This window comes from Thunnus maccoyii, chromosome 5 (genome assembly GCF_910596095.1).
Source record: "Thunnus maccoyii chromosome 5, fThuMac1.1, whole genome shotgun sequence".
Classification (NCBI taxonomy): Eukaryota; Metazoa; Chordata; class Actinopteri; order Scombriformes; family Scombridae; genus Thunnus; species Thunnus maccoyii.
The window spans coordinates 17,719,302-17,734,354 of NC_056537.1; the positions used below are offsets into that span (position 1 = coordinate 17,719,302).

General features: G+C 41.0%; 1 protein-coding gene across 1 annotated transcript in view; it reads left to right on the forward strand.

Annotated features, from left to right (window-relative positions):
• slco3a1a (solute carrier organic anion transporter family member 3A1a) overlaps positions 1 to 15,053 on the forward strand; it is a 36,385-nt gene that overhangs the window by 1,702 nt on the left and 19,630 nt on the right. The window contains exon 2 of the mRNA XM_042412066.1: positions 4,667 to 5,123. Within this exon, the coding sequence (XP_042268000.1) occupies positions 4,667 to 5,123 (457 nt within the window). The remainder of the gene's footprint in view (positions 1 to 4,666; positions 5,124 to 15,053) is intronic.

The following is a 15,053-nucleotide window of genomic DNA, read 5'->3' on the forward strand; positions in this document are numbered from 1 at the left end:
TGATGATTTCCTAAACAAGACGTTCTTCCTCTTTATCGTTTATTTTAGAGGTACAATACAGCTATTATTACAATTGTTCTGCTTTTTTTTTATAGTTTTGGACACCTGTTCAAACACATCAGTTTAAACAATAAACTTGGAGCTTCAGGTGAGATTTGGGATCATTTGCGTAGATAAACATACGAGGCTCTCTGTTCTCTTGTTCGTCAACACAACAGCTCATTTAGAGGGAGCTTTATTTACACGGAGAGGACATTAGGTACCTCCTTCAGTGGCAATCTGGTGAACTGTTGTCGACCTACGTGAGCTTCTGTGGTGTCTCTGATTGGATGATGGGACTTAAGAGTATCCGCTGGAAGTGGAGGGACAAAACTCAACTATCGTGGCCCCCTTTACTTTCTGTGAGCTGATTACAGTCCAAGACACTTAGCAACATGCTGGGAGTCCTGATTTAGCAGAGTGAATACGTAGTCAGATACCACAAGAGTACAGTTTTGAGTACATCACTGTTCCCTGTTTTCATTTTCTTTTTCTCCGTTCTCATAAATTCACTTTGCTATTTTAACATTTTTTTTATGTTCATTTAAGTGAATTAATGGCATTTCTATTGTGTATCTCAAGTAAATGAACTATTCTGTTCAGCAGTTGTTGAATTACTCTAATGGACATTTTTCATCTTAGTCACAGAAGGTATAACATGAGAGATCAATAATATTCCCTGTTAACAAGCAAGACATTATTGTATAGTTATAAAGCTACATAGATAAAAGTTGTATGTAGGGCTGAAACGATTAATCAATCGATTGACAGAAAATTAATCTACAACTGTTATGATAATCGATTAAATGTCTCAGTCATTTTTCATGTTAAAAGGGCAAACGTTCCCTGGCTGCAGCTTCTCAAATGAAAAGATTTGCAGCTGTTTTTAGAAGCAAAGTTGAGTTTTGTGCAGATTGTTGGATGAAACAGGGAATCTGATGATACCACCTATGGTTCTTGGAAAGTATAACAGGTATTTTTCACTGTTTTCTGACATTTTATAGATTAAATGGTTAATCAGTAATGAAAATCATGGTTAGTTTAAGCCCCAGCTGGGGAGGAACAAACCTGAAATACTTGAACTTCATTTCACTGATCTCAGAGCCATCATGTGTGAACTGATAACTTGATAAGGTCATCCAGGTCCTACACACTTCACACTTCAGTTGTTCAAGCTGTCTTGTTTTATCTCATTAAAAGCTACAAGAACAAGTGTGTTTATGCACTCATGAATATTTTGTGTGACTGCTTTTTGACATCATGTACCAAAAGAGGCTGTACACTCATGCATCCTGTCACTAATACTACCTGACGCCTACATCTCTGCTGTTAATTCCAGCTGATTGTAATTGTAGGAGATAATACTATACATTAAACCCTGGTGTGTCACTTTGCAACTTCTGTAGCATCTGGGGGTGTAAGCTCTGTTGGTTGTAGTAAGACCTCCCTGATAAGAACCAAATCTGACACTCCAGAGCTCGAGCTGCAAAGTGTGACTAACACCTGAACCTAAACTCTGTTCGTCTCAGCTGAGCAAACCTGTCAAACTCTGGTCGGTCGCACTGAATCAGCTGAATATTTGAAGGAAGGAGAAGCCCAAACAAAACATTATTGTCACCTTTAAAGTATGTTAAATCTCAGTAATAACAGCTATGTTCAGTTAAATCACAGGTATTTGCTCAGATATTATCCATTTAGTCAGTTTTATCGATTCATTACGTCAGTTTATCCTGAGATGTCAAATAATTCAGTTTTATTTCAGGTTAACGCAGACATAAATCAAAAAATATAACACCTGGGTTATTTATTATTACTCTGAGGCCTTCCTCGTTAAATAGTGCAGAGGTGTAGCCATTTACAGACTACCTAACGTCAGGTGCCTCTGAGAAAGTGGTAAATGTTTACAAATCCAGAGTGACAAACAGTCAGAAGTTGGTTTCACGGATCAGTAAATAGAAAATGTATTCAAAATCCACTCTAGTGTATGTCAGGCATGTTTGGAGCACACTCATGCATGAGCTAAAAAGGATGAAAATGTGTTAACTTTGCTCGTTTACTCATAAAATAAGGATACAAGATAACGATTAATGGTTTAAATAAGGAGGAAATATGTTGTGTGCCATTGGCTAACACTGTAGTTGTCGCTTCTTTTAGACACCAATTAAAATACTCTTAAAAACAGCTTATTCGGAGCAGTTAAAGTACCTTTAGTTAACCTTCAGTCAACCTTCAGTGGGTTACACCTCATAAAACAGAATGGAAATGATTCTAAATAGCCGAGGCCTCACTTATAAACAGCTGCCGTGCCTTCACAAATAGGACCATTTCAGCACTTTCACGTCAATCCTAAACCTTAATGTGCCGAAGTGAATGTCAGCATTGAGCAGCTTTTTCTGCCTGCTGATAATTCAGCAACCTGAAAAAAAAAAAAAAAAGTAAAGCATTTTTTCTGTGGAAGTTTGGATCCTTTGTGCTCCCGCAAGACTCGTTCGTCTGTGAGGTAATGGGATGTCACACAACTGGATGAGGTTTGTTTTGTTGCCACGCAACAGATTGAACATTTCCACAGTTTGAGCTGCTACGAGGATAAAACGTGGCTGTGACCACTGACCGATATGCAATCCACTCTGTTTTTCCTATGTAATTTATTCTGGTTTTAATCCTCCTGGAAGGTTGCCTGTTTTAAGTCAGAGTGTAAGTGCGCAAACATGTTGAACCTGGAGACGAGAGCTTAACTCATCCAGAGTGTTTCCACTGCTGAACTGAAAGCAAAAGCTGTCAGTCACATCACTTGCTCGGAGCCTTCAGTAATGGGATGGGATCTGATTGGATTGGCTTTGCTCCCTGTCCAGCACACTGTCCAGCTAAAGCTAAAGCTATAGTGTCAACAGGTCATTCGGGCTTGGCGTCGTTTCTAAGAACCGGATGAGACAATGTTTGCGATCAGACCCCAGCCGGGCGGAGCAAGCCAGGCGTAAATGCAGCCCCGTACACAGTGTGTTCACATTTGTGAGAAAGTGCCGCTCAAGGGGCAGAGACATCATGACTCATTCTGAACTTTTCCATCCACTCAGCTTCACTGAGGGACTCTGGCACGAACCGCTCCCAACAATCATCTTCCCTGAGCTTTGATCTTTAGCGAAGGAGTCGCTGCAGTGGTGTTCACAGCAGCTGCAGCAAAGACCTGCTGTCACTTCTGCTTCCAAGAAGTCACAGAAGAAGTGACTTTAAAAAAGTCACAACTTTTTTAAAAGCCCGACGACAAAGCAAACAGGCTCAGTAATGTTTGTCTTTGTCAACTATGACACCTCCTCATCTGCTTGCCTAAATAATGCACATAAGGAAGGGTGTGATCAAGTTTATGACTGTTGAGAAGACCAGTTTTACAATCATATTTTCACAACAGGCATCTGGAGGGACTGAAAGGAACAAGGTTACTTCTCTACTTGTGTACAGATTTCAATGTTATAGAATAAAGTAAATTAAAAAGTGTCACTTTGTATAAATGACATATACGGGGACATCTTTAGAGCTTGTTAACCGCCACAGAGGTCAAATGTAGGTGTTACATGCTGAATGCAGGTGACTGTAAAAACCACCAAAATATTTTCCTCAGAAATACAGCAGTGTTCAATGTAGTACGTGACCTTTCACATGAAGAGAACAGTGTTTTACCTTCTAACAGTAGAAACTCTGTTATACTTCAGCATAACAGCTGCAATCCAAGGTAATTGTGTATATTAAATTGCCAAAATTGAGCATTTAATGGATAAAAAAATCTTCCAACAGCAAAACCACAAGTTGATTCATCCTGCAATGGAGTCACTTTTAGAAACATTTCAGAAAAGGATGTTTGTATTGACATTTTTTTAGAGCTCAGTCAAAACTCTTTAATAGAGCCGGTGGGGAATGGAAAATTTTTATGCCCTTTCAAAGACAGTTTGGGACAGATCTTAAAATAGCTTGATAACTGTATGAAGGTGACACTGTGGTTCACATGGAGCAGAGAGATCATTCCCACAAGCAAACATCCATGCTGCATTTTACAGCAGAGTCATGATGCTACGTATAATAAAGGCTTAACTTTGAAATACTGCAGTTAACTACAAAGCTTCACTGTGTGAGAATAAATACCTCAGTCTTTAATCACTGACCTTTGAATCGCTGCATCAAAACAAACAAAAAAAAACCTGAACAGGGCTTAAACAACCATGTACTGCATTTGCTTCAGCTGGAAGTTTCTGGTAGGCTGTGACTCTTCTGTGGATGACAGCTGCTAAAATAGAGAGAAGCTTGTGGAAGTAAATGTTGCTGTGCCCGGCTAATCAGAAACAGAGGCCTGTTGGCAGGGAGGAGCCACAGTGTGGAACGTCTGAACAGCTTGTTATGCAGGATATTCCAATGGAAAGACACAGTTTAAAATGGCGTGACTGATGATGAAAACATGCATGACTAAAAGAATCAAATGTAGAGAAATGCTTAAGATGCACTGATGGTGAATTTTCTCATCCAGTTGGTGACATGGGATTCCCACATCCCTGGTTTTGTATTTGTGCCACATTTTTTGCATTTTCCAGCATCATTCCTTTGACCCTGGTTTAATTTTGTGTCCTGCTGTTGTTTTCAGGTGAGCGTGCTGACCACCCTGGAGCGGCGGTTCAACCTGCAAAGTGCTGATGTAGGGGTGATAGCCAGCAGCTTTGAGATAGGCAACCTGGCGCTGATTCTGTTCGTCAGCTACTTTGGGGCCAAAGCACATCGGCCACGTCTGATTGGCTGCGGGGGCATCGTCATGGCGCTTGGCGCCCTTCTCTCAGCTCTCCCCGAGTTTCTAACAAATCAGTATGAAATAGGGGAAATGTGGAGGACTGATGCGGGTCGGGATGTGTGCTCCAACACCAGCAAGGAAGAAACCGAAAATGCAGAGAAGGCCGTGTGCGCCAACAAGGCCAGCACTAACATGATGTACCTGCTGCTGATCGGAGCCCAGGTCCTACTGGGGATCGGAGCCACGCCGGTGCAGCCCCTGGGGGTGTCCTACATCGATGATCATGTGAAGAAGAAAGACTCCTCACTCTATATAGGTGAGAAATACTCATAATGTTGTGCAAACAAAAATGTTAGAAATGCAGATATCACCTAATCTATTGGAGCAAAAAGGCAGAAATTGAAGACAGATTGCCAAAGAGATTGCTAAAGGCCGCTGTTGAAGGCTGAATGCAGTTACTGTTTAAGATAAGCAGTGTTCAAGGAAAAAGATGATTATCACACTGGAAATTAAAACTCTATTTGCTGCAGCACACTGATTTCCCAAGGCAACTAAAACTGGAATAGCAGAAACTCCATCATGAACGTGTTCATTGCCATCAGGTGTGATATTTGCATAGTATGAGTCAACACAGTATGTATTTACCAGCTCTTCTGCTGCACAGCATCTCCCCGTACTCCAAGCACAGGCCTGTCCATGTAAGTTGCCAGGTGAGCAGATCTTGGAGCTTTTTAATCTCCATTATGGTGTTTTCAGTGGCGTGGAGGCGGGTTAAATGTCTCTGCTTCGCTCAGTCCTCTCTCAAAAGCAAGATGCTGCTGATGCGGCTCTTCGAGGTTTAAAGGTGCATTCAAAGTGCTTTCTGTGCAAAATTCAGAATACGCAATGGCTGTTTAGGGATATGTATTTGCTCTGATGTATATTTTTTCTACTGTGGTGTATAGACGGTAGCTTAAACTCTTTGCATAAAATGCTGTGGTGGCCATACTACAGCTTTTCTGTGAATTTATATCAAATAATTCAAATTTTACAGGCAGCACCAGCCGATGAGACTGACTGAAATTAGACATACATTTGCTTTGAAGGCCAGCAGTTGACGAAAACAAAATTTAGAGCAATATTTAGACATTTAGAGGTGAAGACTGTGTGCATTTCTGCATGTCAAACCTTTCTGCTTTAAATTTGATGGCATTAAGAGCAAAGTTACCTGTGAACCGCAGCCACAAATCCACATAATAGTGTGTGTCCTTGTTTTGACGGGGACCTGCCTGTAATTTGTTGTCCAGACTAGCACATCAGCCTTTGATGGAGTAGATGAGATGTGTCTGCATAGTGCGAGCTGTTTTTTATCAGTGTGGAGCAGAGACAATGAGAGCCTGAATGGAGGATGAGTTCAGGCTGGCACACACCCTTTCTGAAACATTCACACAGCAGTGTGCTGTGTGGCTGCCTTTTGTCACTCAAATACAGATGTGACCTGCGAACAAAGGCAGCTGTGTGCTCTGTAATCTCAAGCCCAAAGCAGATTTTCTTAATTGCCATTCGTTGTGTTTATTTGTCCTGAACATGAGCTGTTCTACAAAAAACACCTCAAGCTTTGTGTGAAACAATAAAGACCCTGAAAAAAGTACCACAAAAGGCTTTGACATCTTGGCACCACCGCGGTGGCTTGTTCACAGTTTACAGTGGGAAGTGGACCGGGAGTGATTGAAGTTTGGCAGGCGCTTGGCTCTGTCCTCCTCTGATAAGCTTCAAGGAGAGTTGGAGGAAAAACAAGCGGTGAGCAGCGAGGAACAATGTGGTATTGAGTTGTGCTCAGCTGATCGTCCTAATCCTTCTGCTGCAGGCATGTCATGTGCCCCCAGCTGCATGAATGGAGTAGATTGTGTGAAATTCTGTGAGATTTCCTTTCACATACTGATAATACATTTGGATTATTCATCAGTGTACGTCAACAAATTCACATTGTTCGAGCAGGGACACAAAGTTGTGTTTTCAAAACACTTTTTTAGTTGCCAAATATTTATTTCCTGTAGGTTTTGCGCAATTTCTGTAGGCACGGCGTTTACTTAAGTCTTGTATTTCGTTTTGTTAATTCACTACAAACAGAACTGTGAATAAATCCCATATTATCACGTGAACATCATAAGATTGCCTGATTTAAGATAAGATAAATGTAGCTTTATTATGAGGTTTTCAGGACATGAAAGTAAAAATGTTGTTTTGGCTCTGTAGAGACAGGGAATTTAGGGGTGGTTTGAAAAGCAGTTAGAGAGAAGAAAACACCTGTAGAGTCTGAAAGTAGCATGTCTCTCACAACAGCTGCACACAGATGTGAAAGAACACGTAGAGTAAAACTTCCTCTGCTACCATTGTGCTTTCTCACACTGCCAAAATACAGGTGCATGTCTGTTACGTGTTGTTTGGCACGTGAACTCTTTCTCAGCTTAGGGTGTTGTGGTCTTTTCACACACTTGAATGAGGAACAGGATTTAAAGCAAAGCACTTCACTGTTATTTTTTGTTTCACCTCAATTATTTAATATGACATAATTTCAGTGTCAGCACAAGGTGGAAAACATCATGATTAGCCCTGATTCATGACACATGACACCAAGTGTGATTTTTTTTTTTTTTCCCTCACCACCACAACTGTTGCTTGCTCCTGTTGTCAAGGCATATTTTCGCCCCTGTGATGTGCTATTGTTAAAATTAGAGTGTGAGTTAAATGGCCAGGTGAAAATCTTCAACATAGGCAGGTCCCGCCTTGCAGGGAGAGCTGAGCAGGGAGGCCTGGAGAAGAGCCATAATTACAGAGTGAGGCAGGAATGCCAACCAGCCAGCCATGAGGTGGGTCTGAGTGGGCCGGGACGCACATGCATACCACATAGGCCTGTGAAAAACAACTCCTCCAGAGGCTCCGGCGGCCTGCTTTTGCTGTGCGTACTGCAGCAGACGTGGCTTACTGCTGTTTAGACAACAGTAAAACACACTCAAGCAAAGTCTGCCGTGACTCTGTCTTCAGAGACGTTTTTGGCTCTTGCTGTTTGTTGTCATTGTTGAGATTTTTTTGGGGGGGAGAGCTTGTATTGTTAAGTGCTACAAGTTCTTCTTAAAAGGAAGTACTTTTCAAGGAACCGGTCTGAATGCCATTACCACTGCCGTCAGACTTCAAAAGATGAACACTGCTTGTATTTGGGATCGTGTTGTTTTTGTTTTGTTTCCCCGAGTCTGGACGTAGGCACTCGTCTCTGGCCAAAGGAAATAAATATGATTGGACAGATTGCGTCAACAGGATCTCCATTCCCACTGCTCTATGACCTTTCACTATCCACTGCTAATTCTGGCTCTTCCCACAGGACCCCTGACTACAAAAATATACTGTACAGGACACACAGAGAGGGTTTTAGAGCTAACGTCATGTCATACAGCACAATCTCCACCCAGCTGCCTCTCCAGGTTTCAGAAGCTTTTAAACAGCCTGGGATTTCTTCATTAAACTATAATGTACAGTCTGTAGTGCCTGGCATATACACATGTGAGGGGACTAAAAAGGATGACATTAATTAATTCATCAATGTCATGCCTTTTTATGTAATATCCCAAAGATGTGGACATGTGGACGTCGCTTGTTGCATAATAACTATAAGAAATGTATGATCAGTTTCAAAAGCACTGATGGAGAAGAGGCTAGAAGTGCAATTCTCCAAAAGCGCTTCTTCAGCTGGCAAAAGTCTCTCTGAAGTTGTTATAAATAAGTTTAGAGTCCAACTGAAATTAACCCCATAAATCACGTGTCCTGTGCTCACTTTTGAGGAAAGATGAGTCAACAGCTAGCAGCTCTGTAAGGCTTTACGCTTAATAAGCTCCGAAACATCCAGAGAAGTTCGAATGGTGTTAAATGAATAGTGAATACATATTAGTGAATGACACAGGCTATCAGAAATGTGACGATAATGGTACTTGGTAGTCTATTGTGTGTAATATTCTGAATAAACTGATGTAAAATATTATGCGTGACAACCTTATGAGTCGTTTATCCTCCTCCATTGCATTAATGTATCCAATTGGCTCTGCTGACGTCGCAGATATTCATATGCTGCCTGCCAGAATACGAGTTTCTCACAGTCAGCCATGTCAATTGTTTGTGTTTGATGCTGTGAGATGTGGATCTCCGAGCTCGGAGGACAGAATTTTCAACCGGGAAATTTCAGACCTCCGACTTGCATGAAACGCAGCGTTACATGCTGATGTTTAGCAGGTACAACGTTCACCAGGTTCACTGTGTTGGTTTAGCGTGTTAGCATGCTAACATTTGCTAATTAGCTCTAAAGTACAGGCTGATGGGAATGTAATGTAGTTTTGCAGGTATTTGGTCATAAAAGTCAAAGGATCAACAAAGTCATCAGGATTCCTCTTGTGGGCACCGTGAATGTCTGAACCAGTTCTGATGCTAATCCATCAAATAAATGTTTGGATATTTCAATCTGGACCAAAGTGGTGGACTGACCAACCCACATGCCAAGAGCCCTGCAACTAAATAAAACAATACCCAAAAGTTCGATTGATATTATATATTTATTGTTTCCACAATGGTGCCCCCTATCTTTGCTTCAGAGAACATCTTTGCTTATACCCAGTTAAGTTAGTTCATTTTTTAACATCTTGGCTGATGGTGACACAGCAGCCATTTACACAAAGAGCACTGACTTTGAAAAAACAAATGTCTCCTCCTTATATACAAACAAGTCTAGTCTTGTTTGCATGCGAGCTAATTAACTTGTCAGCTGTGGCACTTTGAACAGCTTAAAGACATACCTGCTAGTCTCAAGATTGCTCCATGTTGATGCTAAATTCAATACCAAAGCAAACGAAACCAGTCTTTGACTTGTAAGCTACTGTTTGTTTACATTGTGTCTCAGTTCTCTGCCGGCTCAGCTGTCAATCAAACACCAGTGTACACCAGCTCACCTTAGAGGCCTGAAGACTAAAGTAGCATTACTGATACATATAGTACATACACGCTGATACCTCATTCATTCATTTTGATAACAAATAAATATTACAAGTGCATCACTTTGATATGATTTTTGACCGCAATAAGGGATTACTAAATGTGATTTGAGTTGCCTTTACGGCTTCATGCAGCAATGACAGACAGCAGTCACAGTATCCATCAGTGCAACAGCCGAGAGTATGAAGTGCCTTTGAGTTTTACTGATGAACACAAGCCCATCTCTCTCTCTCTCTCTTTCTCTTGCTTGCTCTCATATGCACAGCCAAACTACCAAACTAGGAATGACAGACTGGCGACTAGCTTTGGGCAAACACAAAGGTCCCTTTTTTCCATTGTGGCCTGAGACAAGATAACTGCCTCTACCTGGAGCATAAAAGTCTAAAGAATTTGCCTCTCATATCTTTGTATTTTGCTGCCAACCACTGGTTTATATTTCATTTCCAGGCCTGTCTTCCACCACACCTACTGCATATTTCTTCAAATCTACAGATTCTAGCAATTTGCTAATGACATATTTCACCACTTTGTGTTCACTTCAGCTCTGGGGGTATAAATTTAGCTTCAGGTTTGTTAGGAAAACCGATGGCAGTAGTCGCTGTGACAAAGGTCTCAGAGGGATCCTCGAGAGACTTGTCAACATTCCTGCTCAAATGCTCTGACTCCAAACAGTTGCTGCAGTAGGGCGTTTATATAAGCTACTTAAACTCGGCGTACGTTAATGTCATCTTGAAGGATTAGATTCTAAATGGGTTTTTCCGTCCCTGCCATAAGCTGCATGCTGAGTTTGCCTAGCAACACCAGTTTGTTTTATCTCAAGATGATAAACGGCGTTGCAGTGAACGTTCATCAGGCAGCTGCTGCTCCTCTGCATCACTGTGATGAACTGTGTGGGTTTGTCTTTCCTTCATGTGTGGCAGGACGATCAGTAGCCCACTGTACTATGTGCTAAATGACCCAGAAGTGCTTACATTACCCTGCAGACCTGGACGCCGTGGCTGCAGCCTGCTCAGTTACCTCAGGCTGGTCCTGGAGGGTAGAGAGGGCAGCAAACATGAGATTATCCAACTGGTCAACAACATGCTGCTGCTGCCTCAAAGCTTATCAGCAATTATCCCCAAATACTCATGAGTATCACATCATGTAAAGTAGTCAGAAAGGAACTGAGCCAACATGTTCAGCATTTCACAGTCCTCCCTTTTCGGTAAATGGGAAATCATAGTGATTGATTAGTGACTATCCCAGATGAAAGTTTCATTAAATTTGAGCAGAGGGAGTTATTTGATTTTAGTCTGCTGTCTCTCCTCAAATCTAATAAGGTCATCTCTCAGTCCTTCCTGGTGATGAGGTAAAACATGCAGAGCAAATTTGTCCACTGTTAATATTTTTTAGATTTTTTTCAGTACCAGCTGTTTGGAGATTGAACGAACTGCCCGATGAGTTGTTTGTTTACGTGTAGATATGGTATGACTCGGATGGGACAGGGGAGGCAAATCTATCAGATGGTGTGAAATGAACCCAGATGGGTGTGGACTCGAAGTTGATTTTAACACCCTCAGATTTCCGCTGTGTCAGACCATGTAGTAGCCTCGTAGCAACTCATCATCTGAATCACCTCCCCCAGTCAATCTGCTGTTTTTGTGGGTTAGAATTGCAGCAACACTCTAATTATGCCAGTGCATGTTTTGCTGTCGACAATCTGTCCAGTCATGTTTGTTGGATGTCTGGCTGGTCAGATCATAAACACTCGAAAGTTTCACTAAATCTCCATTTATTAATTATTTAGTTTTTGACAACTTATATACAAGGGGAGCACCCGGACCTGTGTGTCCAAATTCTTATCTTAAGTGTTCCCTGAAGCAAAGATACAGTAGATAAAACATTTTTTTACACTTTGTTTTAGAACATTATACTTTACATATATGGGATCTTATCTGGGATTTTAAGTACAGTTCTGTGGCTTTGAGAGACTGTCCTCCCAAGAAAAACGCACCAGAACAACATTTGTTTGTGTTCAAGTGAGGAAGCGCCCTAATGGTTACATGAATTATGATTCTTGTTATTTGGTAGCAAAGGAAGAAGAAGGAGGAGTCAGGGTCAACAACGGAGTACAAACACTGAGACAGTTTAGCATCTAACAAGAAGTGTGAAAGAAGCAATGTACATATGTATAATATATAAATAGAAAAAACAGTAAGGGTAGGTATGAATATGTTAAGATATATATATAGTATGAACTGCATTACCAGAATGAACAGTATGAACAGAGTGATATTAATATGCTAACATATATACAGTGTGAACACTAGTAACAGTAAATAAACACTATAGATAGTAGTATAAATATGAATACCCTGTAGAAAATATAACCAGTATAGACACTGGTTTAAGTATGGTACAAATAATGAATAAATATGAATATACTGTAGGTCAGTTTTAAGCAGAATAAATATGAATATGAATAAATATGAACACTCTATGGGTCAGATATAAGCAGTATAAACAGTTGTATAAATTTGGATAGTAATAGTATGTTGTATATAATTGTAAATTCAATAGATTTTGGTTTGCTCTATTGGTCGGACAAAACAAGAAATCAACTTGTTGATGGGCTCTTTTCACTATTTTAGGATATTTTATAGACTAAACAATGAATCAAAACAGTAATGAACAAATTAATGAATTATGATGACTGATTATTCAGTAAGGGACTTTTCATATGTGCCAGATACTTTATTTAATCATATAATTCCTGAATGAATGAATGAACAATTCCCTCTGTGTTTGTGGCTGTAAAACTCTGGTGAAACCTGTAACAGCAGCCTCCACTATCACTGCTTTAATAAATGAAGCCACACAGCTGGATGTTCACCGGTTAACTGAGCAGAGTGAAACTGGTGGAAACACGGCAGCCTGTTGCCCACAAGGAGCCAAGAGCAGCTTTAAAGATCCTGCTTCCTGTGAGTTTGACCTGTGCCCTGATGAACATTTCATTCCTCAGCTGGGCTGCCAAGGAACTGAGAAAGTGTGAATTTGGAAGGCATTGAATTAGTCATATGAAATGGATCGGCGTTGGATACCAGATATGGTTATGAGACTCTCCGGCACTCTAACCAGCTCCTGCAGAGCCGTATGCTGAAGCTTTTGGCTATTGCCATGTGCACTTTTTTTTTTCCAGCTGCCTGAATGGTGCTCCACGTAGCATCCCGCTGCAGCGTGGCCAGTACTTTGGCCTAAACGTGCTTGTTTCACCTTCCTCTCCATCATGAATCCCTGTGGCCTCAGTAAACCTCAACCACCACGCAGCCTTCTCAAGGCAATCTAGGTCAGGCTCTGTCACTGCTGATTAAAAAGGGGATTTTTTTTTTGTCATCCATTGGGGGAGGAGCGTGCAGATAAGAGGTGGGAGGAGACAGATCATAAACACAGCAGCATCAGCAAGCCGTTGCCACAGAAACGGCCAGTTGTTATGCTGTGTTTTGTACTATTGGATTGAGATGCTCAGTCCTTTCTCTGCTCCTGCTGTGTATGATGCAGCTGTCGCTCTGCTCGGCCTGATCTTCAAACCACACACACAGTTCAAACACACAGTTCAAACACACACAGAGGCTGCCGGTCAGCTCAGGTCTGAGACTCACCGAGCTCTTAACTGCTCATTTTTCAGGATTCATGCAGCTGACCTTGGACAAGGACTTTGCTCAGGAAATACAGATTCACGCTGCGCTTGTGGCTTTACCACAAATCCCGAGCCTCATTGATTGAGTGGTGTGTGTGCAAGTGGTTGCTCCATGGGCTCCTAGGATTACTCAGAAGCATGTTCAGCACTTAATCCCCATATCACTGATGGCGGAGAGAGAGGGATAACAGTGCCTAATTAAATGGACTCTGATCAATAGGTGGGCAGTTATTATAATTAACTGTTTGATTCAGTCTACTAGTATTTACTTACTCAGTGGACAAACACAAGCGAGTCTATCTGGCTTCACTCTGATCCCATCATGTTGTGCTCCATTTGTTAATGGATGAGTCAAAGCTTTTTCCTGCCACATTGTAGGTCGGGGTTTTTTTTTCGTTTATTGTTATAGAAACCTCAAATTGTCACTTTAAATTAAACTTTTAGTGGAATCACATTGTGATGATCATGTTGTGTCACAAATTATGTTCTCCAAAGATTCTTAAATGGTTTATTAGTATGTTTTTCTTCATGTGTGAGAATAGTTTAGTTTGAGGCTGGATTTCCATTTAATTCCTAGATTCACTAAAGCTCTGAGGGCAACCATTTTCACTCTTCTTCGGATCAGGTCTTCTTCAGCAGGCCATTCCATTTTGAGCCGATTATGACCTTTGCCTTGAACTATTGGAATAAAATCAACTGCAGCTGATTTATATCAGATATCAGAGTCATGACTGCTCTTAATGTGCTCTCTTGCAAGCTGCTTTGGCTTGTAACTCCAACCAAACTGGGGGTAAAGTGCACCTTTAACATCAATTTGCAGGCCAGCTAATCAGTCAGCTGCAGCACACTGAGCAGCTTAAAAACTTGCCTGCAAATGTTATTTCAGTCAGTTAAGATGCTAAATGTGGTCTTTATTCTTATTCTTTAATATCACTGTTAACAAAACCTGTCTGTCTTTGACTTGTAAGCCACATTTACCTGCACATGTTGTTTATGTTGTGTCCCGGTACCCTCCTGGCTCAGCTGTCAATCAAACATATACATCAGCCCGCCCACTCAGAGGCTCAAAAGCTAAAGCAGCATTTCTGATATATCCTCCTTTATTTGAATGATAAATACATAATAAGAAGTGTAAAAAAAAAACTACTGACTAGTGACTGAACCAACTAATCCCTTCACATCAGTTTCAACACTCAGAATCTCTCAGTTAAACTTTCATGCAGACAAATAATTTAAGTTTTTGAGATTAAATGTGCTGAATTGGAAGCAATAATTGAAGCATTATTGAAAAAAGATATGAAAAACTACACGTAGGCTACACGTGTTATCTCAGCATGTCATATACTTATATTGCTTGTTTTATTTTCAGGTGGTAACAACAGGTTGTGGTGAGTAAGTAGGCCATAACATTCAAATTACAGTGCTTGTGCCTCAACACAACAGACAAAAGGTGATAATAGATCTCAAATGAATCTTTGAGTCCTACTTTTTTGTAACTTTAGTTCCTCAAATGTAGAAGCTGGCCCCAAACAGGTTTGATGAAGGAATCTGAAAGTA